Source organism: Labeo rohita, chromosome 22 (genome assembly GCF_022985175.1).
Source record: "Labeo rohita strain BAU-BD-2019 chromosome 22, IGBB_LRoh.1.0, whole genome shotgun sequence".
Classification (NCBI taxonomy): domain Eukaryota; kingdom Metazoa; phylum Chordata; class Actinopteri; order Cypriniformes; family Cyprinidae; genus Labeo; species Labeo rohita.
Genome location: NC_066890.1, coordinates 8,263,425 through 8,274,966, shown reverse-complemented (window position 1 = coordinate 8,274,966; position 11,542 = coordinate 8,263,425). Strand labels below are relative to the sequence as shown.

The following is an 11,542-nucleotide window of genomic DNA, read 5'->3' as shown; positions in this document are numbered from 1 at the left end:
TTTGCTAATGAACCACACAGACACATTTTGATCAGATTTATTAATGTTCATCTGATCTCTCTTTGTAAGTGAATTTTCTTTGTTTTAAAGATGTTTTACACTACTCAAAAAAGAATATAGGAAAATAGAACTTAATTTGCATTTCCTGCTAGATAAATTTCACAGACAAAAATCTGGCTCTAAACTTGTCTTTTCTTTATTTAAAGTTGATCTAGACATGGAAACTATACAAAACTCTGTTCATCCTAAAGCAGTCAAAACAATATTCATCTAATACGTCCTCTTATGGTGTAAATGTATTTATTTGTTAACCTGGCAACACATCCTTAACAAAAAGTAACCATGGTTTAAAAAAAAACAAACACTGGGCATTTATAGTATATACAGTCATGTGAAAAAGTTCAGACACCCTATTGAATTTCATGGTTTTCTGTATCAGGACATAATAAAAAATTATCTGGTCCTTGGCAGGTCTTAAAATTTGGAAAATAAATCCTCAGATAAACATCATCACATGACATATCACACAGTGTCATTATTTATTTAACAAAAATACAGCCAAGATGGAAAGGCCATGTGTGATGAAGTTAGGACACCCTATGAGTCAATTGCCTGTAGATCCACTTTTAGCAGCAATAACTTGAAGCGTTCATTTTCTGTGACTTCATCAGTCTCTCACATCGTTCTGGAGGAATCTGGACCACTCTTCTTTTCAGCGTTGCTCCAGTTTATTGAGGTTTGTGGGCATTTGCTTATGCACAGCTCTCACCACAGCATTTGAGTCAGGATGAGCTCTGGACTTGGACTGGACTGTTGCAACACCTTGATTCTTTTCTTTTCATCTATTCTGTTGTAGATTTGCTGGTGTGCTTGGGATCATTGTCCTGTTGCATGACCCAATTTTGACCCAACATTAGATGTCGGACAGATGCCCTCGCATTTGACTCTACAATACTTTGATATACAGAGGAGTTCATGGATAACTCAATGACTGTGAGGTGTCCAGGTCCTGTGGCTACAAAACAAGCCCAAAATGATCAGTCCTCCTCCAGCATGTTTGTCTTTTGGTATGAGGTGTTTGTGCTGATATGCTCTTTAGGTTTTCACCAAACTTGGCGCTGTGCATTATGGCCAAACATCTCCACTTCGGTCTCGTCTGTTCAAAGGACATTATTCTAGAAGACTTGTGTTTTGTTCAGATGCAACTTTGCAGACCTAAACTGTGCTGTAATGAAGCTTTCTTCTGCCAATCCTTCCAAACATGTCATTTTTGTCCCATATTTTTCTAATGGTATTGTCATGAACTTTATCATTTAACAAGTTAACTGAGGCCTGTAGAGTCTGAGCTGTAGTTCTTGGGTTGTCTGGCGTTCCTCTGAGCTTTACACGGTCTGATTTTGGGGTGAATTTTCTGGGACGTCCACTCCTGGAAGGAGAGGTGTCTGTTTTACTGAATAAACGTCAGATTGTTTGGAATGGAAATGGAGATTGATGGCAGCAACAATTGCTTCTCTAAGATGATTGCTGATGTCTTACCTCCTTGGCATTGTGTTAACACACACCTGAAGGCTCCAGACCAGCAAACTGCCAAAGCTTATGCTTTTATAGAGGCACTCAGACTGATGATGATCAGTTCATCAAAGGTTTTTAATTATCAGTGCTTGACTGTTATTTATCCTCTTAATTCCAATGTTAACAGTAAGGGTGTCCTAACTTTGTCACACATGGCTTTTCCATTTTGGCTTTATTTTTGTTCAGTAAATAATGACACAGTTTAATTTGTCATGTGTTTTTGTTCATCTGAGGTTTTATTTTCGAAATTTTAAGACCAGCCAAGGACCAGTTTTATTTAATGATGTCCTGATACGGAAAACCGTGGAATTCAATAGGGTGTCCAAATTTTTTCACATGACTGTATGTGCTGTGGTTATACAAAAAAAAAAAAAAAAAAAAAAAAAAAAAAAACATTATTACACTTTTGCTGTAGTAAAACCACAGTTGGTTTTCTAAATGTATTTGTATATACTTTTGTTTTTATAACTGTATTACCTTAATAGTTTGACATTTTCTACTGTTTAATGAAAAAAGAAATCGGAAAGATTCGCAAATCCGCTCTGAATCAAATGATTCGCAATTCGCGAACCCGAAGCTCCGATCTGAATCAAATAATTCGCGAACCCACACAGAAGTTCCGATCTAGATCCAAACAGGGGCGGATCTACCGGGGTGCCAAGTGCGACCCTAAGAAGCTGTGCCACCCCAGAATTATCACAGAATAAAATATAAATGTAAGCAGTGTTTCTTGTGCTACTTTTCATGAGCAGCGATGACAGTTTAAGACAAAATAATGGCAAAAACACGTCTTTCAGTAAACTGTTCACGATGGTTCCCCAGTGTAGTCGACTTCATTAATAAATGACTCTTATGAACCGGTTCTTTTTGAGTCAAAAACACAAAGCGCGGTCCAGTTCATTAACGAATTGTTTTACATTTGTTCGTAAATCAGATCATAATTAACTCGTCCTGTGAGACATCTAATCCCGTCCGGATCTGTCTGAGATTCATCGCGTAATTCTTTGCTGATCCGATTCTCTGAGCGCTCGCTCCACTTATACAGGCCTTTATGCCAAATCTGACCAAACATTAACATGAAATCAATAAGAAGATGCCGATCACGGAAACTTATAGCAGAGGTCAGAATCTAGTCGTATTGCAGTTTTCTCGATTGTTAACAACAGAACTGAGTTTAGTAGGCACATTTTCCCGAGCCATTAATTCAGTTCTCAAAACAAAGACACATTTCTCAAAACGTTTAACAATGAGTTAAACTATGTTAAACATTAGCAAAACTGATGACACACCAATCAGAATCTCTGCATCCTGACAACAGAGAGAGGAGAGAAATGAACACATCATCTACAGTGTTATACACATACAGTACATTTACAGTATACAGTACCAGTACATCAGATTATAGAAATCTCACTACTCTATATGTACAGTAAACTTCAGACGTGTGACTGTCGTATTTTGATCTGAAACCATTTTTTGCAGTAGGCCTATTCATTTACTGCATTTTTGCAGAACTGAGAAATGACTGTCTAGAGATACAGTCTTGTGTCAGGACACCATGAAACTACTATAGTACTGTCAGTGTTGGGAAGGTTACTTTGGAAATGTAATAGGTTACAGATTACAAGTTACTTGATTTAAAATGTAATAAGTAGTGTAACTTTTCAATTACTTTATTAAAGTAATGTAACATTACTTTTAATTACTTTTTGATTACTTTTCTAAATTTCTAATTTTTTCAACTGTTAATCATATTGAAACAATTAAAGCAGGCAGAGTGAACTTTACAGCAGCTCTCAACACTGATTACTGTCAGACCTTCAAAACCCTTTATCACTTGAATTAAGATAATAATAAGTAAGGGATAATATACATCTTTATTTTGCGATAACAACTGGCTGAATGTACATTATCTCACTTATTACACAGCTGCTAATAGATTATTTAGATGTTTCGTGTCAAAATTATTAGACACAAAACACTGATCTGAGTTGAAATATTTGAACGCAAAGCTTCCATGAAGAAATCAGTTGCTAGAAAACGGCAAGTTCAAACTAGACATTTTAGGGACACAGTGCAGTCACACCAGTTTTCTTACACAACATTTCACCACATAAATAATTAAGTAGTAGTACTAGTTTGTTAGTTATCTTATAATCCATTACAGTGTACAAAAAAAAAAAAAAAAAAATGGCAGCAGCTGCGTTTGTATGAAACAACAGAGCAAGTCCACGATACCAGGATGACAGAATTAATAAATTGTACACATAATATTGAATTAAGCTTTAATATTTTATTAGCTAACAAAACACAAAGCTTCCGCCAAGAAAAATTATCAAACATATAGCACTGACTTAAGTTGACCCGAAATAGTCTGAGCGGTGTAATAATTTAATTTAAAGCACAGCCACCACAAATTCAGACTTTTTTTTTTTTTTTTTTTTATTTTTGGGCTTTTTATGCCTTTTATTGTGATAGGACAGTAGAGAGATGACAGGAAAGAGTTGGTAGGAGAGAGGGGAGCAAAGGACCTCGAGACGGGAATCGAACTCGGGTCACTGTGAGCGCACTTGCGCTGTGTCATAACAAGATCATAACACTGAAATCAAATGTTTGCATAGTTATGTCAGAAAACACTAGCATCTAACAATGCCTTGGAAAAAACAATCTTAAAAAATAAAGTTTATGCATAAACCCAAATAGGAAATAAAACAGTTATCGAATAAGTATGTGTCCTATTCTGTGTCCTAAACTCCTGAAACACTGGTGTCTCATTTTAGAGCAGTCAATGCAATTTAAAAGAAGTCAATTAAATCTGTAAGTGGGGGTGTGAAATAAATTCAGATGTAACGCCCTTTGTAATCACTGGCATTTTTCAAAAGTAACTGTAATTTAATTACATATTTTTTCTCAGTAACTGTAACTAATTACAATTACATTTATTTTGTTATTTTAAATTATGTAATTCCGTTACATGAAACTAGTTACTCCCCAACACTGAATACTGTATACTGTAATGAAGTTTGACCAAATGTGCAGAGGATGCTAAATTATTATTATTATTATTATTATTATTATTATTATTATTCCTGGACAGTATTTTGGCATACCAAGTTCATACACAATTCTTTGGTATTTGAACTTTAGTGCTTTTTATCTACTGCAAGATTACTTTACAGTGCTAAAATGAAAATCATTCTTTCCCAAAAGTTAATTGCTGATTTATACACCTGTATCTGTTTTTGGTAATAGTGTTATTGATCTCGTGAGTGTTCGCTGGTTGTGTATAAGCATTTAAGAAAATGTGATATTCTAGATTGAAAAGTTTGAAAGACAAATGTATGCTGGCTTGTTTAAAAACATAAATAGTTTGATCAGATGTTCTAGGTTTGCTAAAGGGTTGCTAGGATATTCTGGGTGGTTGCTAGGCTGTTGCTATGCAGTTGCTGGGGTGTTGCTAGAGTAGATGGTAGAAAGTGTGTTGTGGGTGATTACAGACATTCCCACCTCTGTTAATAACAGAAAATCAAACATTGGTTTCAAAACTGATCCAGTTTCAGTGCTTTGATATTATTGTATTTCTAATGTTAGGAAATTCAAACGTTTTTGTTGCTCTTAAACTTGCACTAAAATGTGATTTATACCATCTAAGTAGCCTATATGTCATTTTAATAGAACTTCATGTCTTCTTTAGTGATAAAAGTTCAGAAATATTTATAACCTGTTGAAGTTTTTTATGTTGTGTATTGACTTGGTTCCGTGATGGATATTGAAATGATATTTACTTTTAATTCTAAACAGTATATATGATTACCTAATGGTAATGCAATATTTGTGAACACAGGTGTGTATGTCAGACTATAAATCCCCTAAAACTGTGCATGGGGGCTTGCTTTGGTGTTGCCACCCCTCATAGACCCCATGCCACCCCTTTGCCACCCTAAAAATTATTTTCTAGATCCGCCCCTGGACTCAAATGATTCACGAACCCGCACCAAAGTTCCAAACTAAATCAAATGATTCGCGATTCGCGAACCTGAAGCTCTGAATCAAATGATTCGCGAACCCCTTCCAAAGTTCAGATCTAAATCAAATGATTCACAATGTGGCTCATTTCATTTGCGAAGTGATTCTCTGAGTTTATATGACAGCATTAATATGACGAGCTGCAGCTCAAAACACGTTACATGGAAACATTGTGCATTATGATGGAGTTTGTAGCTTAATTCACTAGATTTGAAATAGTTTGAGCTGCAGTTCAATAGGAATCAGTTGAAATCATCCAGTCATCTCATCTCCAGTTCATGTCAATCTGACATTTATCAGTGTATATTGTAATAAATATTTGAGTAATAATGGTTGTATGTGATTGTATTAGTCGATATAGAGTGATAGTCAATGTAAAAAGAGCAAATGGGAAAAGCAGATGAACACAAAACAGCAGAACAATAAAGTTAAAGAGGGTAAACCTCATCATTCAGCATATTTATTTTAACTTTTCAGGTAATATCAATGGTATGACCTATTTTAGATGCGGCAGAAATTACAACAGTGGTTACATATGTATATTGTTTATCAAAATTATTGCTAATTGGCTGTATATTGGTAGGGTCATGTCAAAGGGTCCAGACTAAATTCTACACCCTTGATTAACAGCGATGTAAAAGCCCAGTAGATCATTTACTGGCAAACGTGTTTAATTTTTTCCAGGGTAACAGAAGTAGGTGTTGTTGATCTTCATCCGACTGAACAGCGCCTCTAGCGGTGATCTGACACAAGCGCACTTCACAAAACAGGTGCAGCTGTTCATTTAACGCTAAAGATCGACATATTTCACAGCTGTGTGTAAATACAAACGCATTCGAATTTTAAAGTCATTACGTACCACACGTTCGTACAACAAAATGAATATCACAGCTTTCTGTGAGGTAAACGCAAGAAAGGCATGTGCTGACGCGCCCTGGACAGCAGAGGGCGCCGAAATAACACAACAAACATGTGTGGAGTTTTAAAAAAAGCATTTAAACAGCTCAAGAGTTCTGTCAATCCCACATAACATACAAAACACTCTGACTTTAACCTCAAATAACCTCTTTTAGAGATGCTTGTTCTTGTTTGGTTGTTGTGTTTTAAAATAGACAGCTTAAGAAATGAAAACAAGCAGAACAAAAAACTCAACCAAGCTATGAAGGGTCAGTTTATTGTTATTAGAATTATTTGGAGATTTACTGTCGTGAGGCACATTTCAGATTCCTGTCAGGAAAACTGGTTTATTGAATTACACAAGCACTATATATCTATATATGTCCAGTAGCGACTCTAACATAAAAGCGCTTTGCATTTGCAAAACACAGAACATTCTCCTTCCAAGCCAAATGAGAACATTATGAGAACGTTCTCTCTATGATAACCAAAAGCTAACGTAATCACAACGTCCCGGGAAGCAAAAATGTTACTTCAACGCTCTTTCAAAGAAAAGTGTCTTTAATGCATTTCTTCCCCCACTGAAATGTCTTGATATTTCATCCAAACGTGCAGCACCGGCCGGGGGTTTTGGGGCATTTGCAGTTGCCCTTTTAAGATCTGCCCCCACTGCGTCCACAGGACACCCCCACCTCCCCCTCTCCCTTTCTCTCCCGGCGCTGTGAATCAGGTTTATGTTAATGATCCCCCTCCCCGGACTCGAGCTCACTGGAGGTGTGTGTGCGAGTGAGAGTGTGAGTGTGCGTGAGCGCAGTGCGTGGATCAGCATGGAGACTCCACACGCCAACTTTGAGGGGGGAAACTGGATTTAATTCGTTCGCCGTGGAGGAGCAGCACCGAGGAGCGATGAAGCGGGATTTGTTGCTCTTTGTTTTCGGGTGGTTCAAACTCCCGTGGCTCGTGGATTGTTTCGTGGTGCATGTGAGTGAGGATGCGGGACCGGGCACCGCGATCGCCGATCTGGAGAGAAGAAGCGCCGCTTGCGCACTGGAGCAGCTCATCCTGCCGCGCTTCGCCGAGAGTTTCCTGCGCCCGGATGCGGGCGTGCTGACTCTTTCGGACGCTTTGAACTGTGACTCGGTTCTTTTGAACCCGTTCAGCGTGTACGCGGTCGTGGACTGTGCGGATAACGCGTCGGGTTTCAGACACCTTGTAACCAGTCAGTATGATGTGCACGTTCACGGGAAGAACTGCGTAAGAGAACGCAAGCGTGAAGAAAAGCTGGATGTGGAGATTATAAGTTTAACAGACACTTCAAAGTGCCGCGAAGCGGACACTGCTGTTTTCCGGGTGTTTGATGTGTTACCGGGCAACCCGACGCGCTGTAACGTGACCGGCACTTCAGCGCTTTATATCTCCAACGGGCTGCTGTTTACTTCAGCCCCGCTGTGTTTCACTCGCGACTCCTTGCTGGAGTTTCAACTGCGCTGCGTGGGACGCGAAAAGGGCGATTACGCGCATGCGCATTGGCGCGTGGGCCGCGGCCCGTTCACGCAAACACACCTGAGGAAGTTGCTACAGCAGGCCGCGCGATCAAACTCAGGCCTGCTGAGCAGGAGGAGGAGGAACGTCAACAATAACCCTCAGTTTCAACCTCCCATGTATCAAGTGTCCGTTCCGGAGAATCAACCAGCCGGGACTTTTGTTGTTGTTTTAAAAGCAGTTGACCCGGATGAGGGTGAAGCCGGTAGGCTCGAATATTTCTTAGAGGCTCTGTTTGATAGTCGATCCAACAACCTCTTCACCGTTGACCCATCAAACGGAGTCGTTTCTACTGTGGAGATACTAGATAGAGAAACAAAGGACACGCATGTGTTTCGGGTCACGGCGGTCGATCACGGAACGCCACGGCGTACGGCCATGGCTACTCTGACGGTAACGGTCAGCGATACCAACGATCACGATCCTGTCTTTGAGCAGCAGGACTATAAAGAAAGCGTACGTGAGAATCTGGAAATCGGATATGAGGTTCTAACCGTGCGCGCGACGGATGGCGACGCTCCCGTTAACGGAAACATCCTTTATCATTTGCTGAACAACAACGGAACTAACGACGTGTTTGAGATCGATTCCCGCTCTGGCGTTATTCGCACACGAGGACTGGTTGACCGCGAAACGGTCGAATCCTACATCCTGCTCGTTGAAGCCAACGACCAAGGACGCGATCCTGGTCCTCGCAGCGCGACGGCGACCGTCCACATTATCGTAGAGGACGATAACGACAACGCTCCTCAGTTTAGCGAGAAGCGCTACATCGTTCAGGTTCCTGAAGACCTGACGCCGAACACTGAAATCCTGCAGGTGACGGCGACGGATCAGGACCGTGGAAACAACGCCGTTGTCCATTTCAGTATCATGAGCGGCAACACGCGAGGACAGTTCTACATCGATGCCCAAACGGGCAAATTAGATCTGGTGAGTCAACTGGATTACGAGATGAATAAAGAGTACACGCTCCGCATTCGAGCACAAGACGGCGGACGCCCTCCACTTTCCAACATCAGCGGCCTCGTCACAGTACAAGTACTGGACATTAACGACAATGCTCCAATATTCGTCAGCACGCCATTCCAGGCTACGGTGCTCGAGAACGTTCCAGTTGGATATTCCGTCATCCACATTCAAGCTGTAGACGCCGATGCTGGCGATAACTCCCGTTTGGAATATCGTCTCACAGAGACGACACCTAACTTCCCGTTCACCATAAACAACAGCACCGGCTGGATTGTCGTAGCATCGGAACTGGACAGAGAAAGCGTAGACTTCTACAGCTTCGGAGTCGAAGCGCGAGATCACGGAACGCCGTCCATGTCGTCATCCGCTAGCATCAGCATGACTATTCTAGATGTCAACGACAACAACCCTGAGTTCACGCAAAAGGCCTACTACATGCGGCTGAACGAGGACGCGGCCGTAGGAACGAGCGTCGTCACAGTGTCCGCCATCGATCAGGATATCAACAGCGTGGTGACGTATCAGATCTCGAGCGGGAATACCAGAAACCGTTTTTCTATCACCAGCCAGAGCGGCGGAGGCTTGATAACGCTCGCTCTACCGCTCGACTATAAGCTGGAAAGACAGTACGTCCTCACCGTCACGGCGTCCGACGGCATGCGCTTCGACACGGCTAAGGTGTACGTCAACGTCACGGACGCCAACACGCACAGGCCGGTTTTCCAAAGCTCTCATTATACGGTCAACATAAACGAGGACCGGCCTGTTGGGACGACCGTAGTCATGATCAGCGCAACGGACGAGGACACGGGCGAGAATGCACGAATTACGTACTTTATGGACGACAGCATCCCGCAGTTTAACATCGACTCGGATAGTGGCGCGGTGACCACGCAAATGGAGCTGGACTACGAAGACCAAGTTTCCTACACGCTCGCCATCACGGCACGAGACAACGGCATCCCGCAGAAATCCGACACCACCTACTTGGAGATCTTAGTGAATGACGTGAACGACAACTCGCCTGTATTCCTGCGGGATCGTTACTTGGGATCAGTCATGGAGGACATTCCCACGTTCACCAGCGTTCTGCAAGTGTCCGCGACCGATCGAGACTCGGGGCTCAACGGACGCATCTTCTACACCTTCCAAGGTGGAGAAGACGGAGACGGCGACTTCATTATCGAGTCCACGTCAGGCATAGTACGAACCCTGCGACGACTTGACCGTGAAAACACGCCTGTTTATAACCTCCAAGCTTTTGCGGTGGATAAAGGCGTTCCGGCGCTCAAAACGCCGGTTGAAATCCAAGTGACCATTTTAGACGTGAACGACAACCCGCCTGTGTTCGAGAAGGATGAGTTCGATATCTTCGTGGAGGAGAACAGTCCCATCGGGCTCGTGGTGGCCCACATTTCTGCGTCAGACCCAGACGAAGGCAGCAATGCTCAAATCATGTACCAGATCGTCGAAGGCAACATCCCGGAGGTCTTCCAACTGGACATCTTCTCCGGCGAGCTCACCGCTTTGACCGACCTCGACTACGAGACGCGTTCGGAGTACGTCATCGTGGTCCAGGCCACGTCCGCGCCTCTGGTCAGCAGAGCCACGGTCCACATCAAACTTATTGATAAGAACGACAATGTCCCCGTCCTTAAGAACTTCCAGATTATTTTTAACAACTACGTAACCGACAAGACCAACAGCTTTCCCTCGGGTGTTATCGGCCGGATCCCGGCTCACGACCCGGACGTCTCCGATCAGCTCCACTACAGCTTCGAGGCTGGAAACGAGCTGAATTTGGTGTTTCTGAACCAGAGCACCGGAGAGATCCGACTCAGCCGAGCCCTGGACAACAACAGACCGCTGGAGGCGTCCATGAAGATCTCCGTCTCGGGTAAGAACCTGAAATGTGCTTGTTTAGCATTTCTGTAAGACTTGCGTGACATCTGTGTGTTTGTAGGTCAGCGGTGATGTATAATACATGACCTTTGCTCCGATGTGCATTGGCTCGGTATTAATAAGTGAGCGAGTGAATGCGCTAAGGGACACGGATGTGGGTTTAACAGATCTGTCTCCATTTCCTTCAGGTTATTTGACATTGAACCAGATCCAGTGTAGTGCACATGAATGTGTAGTGGTCGTTCTTCACGTGATTGCGTGACTGTGGCCTGATGGATGGCCGCCGGGGAAACACGCTCGGCTGCCTTTATCCGCTTCCAGTCCGTTCGGACAGAAAAGATGCATTATAGGCCAATTAATATGAGACAGAACTGCCGGAATACTCTATTTCAGAGTTTCAGCGGTGCTCACAGAAATCTTCAGATCTAGTTTTACTCTCAAAGAGCAAATCTGTAAGCTATATAAACATCAAAAAGTGACGTTTTGCATCCGGTGTCTCTCAGTTTCCCTGAGCATCAGGACATCCTCATTGTTGAGCCCTGCTTTACATGCAGTTCAGCTGCTCTTTGTGTCTCTGAGGGTCAAAGGTCAGATGGCCGGTGCGGATCATCTCTGCAGAGCTGTATAAGCG

General features: G+C 42.5%; 1 protein-coding gene across 1 annotated transcript in view; it reads left to right on the top strand.

The window, feature by feature from the left end:
• Positions 1–7,241: 7,241 nt before the first annotated feature.
• Positions 7,242–11,542, top strand: part of celsr2 (cadherin, EGF LAG seven-pass G-type receptor 2) — a 41,597-nt gene continuing 37,296 nt past the window's right edge. The window contains exon 1 of the mRNA XM_051094434.1: positions 7,242–10,906. Coding sequence (XP_050950391.1) covers positions 7,402–10,906 — 3,505 coding nt within the window. The 5' untranslated portion in view covers positions 7,242–7,401. The remainder of the gene's footprint in view (positions 10,907–11,542) is intronic.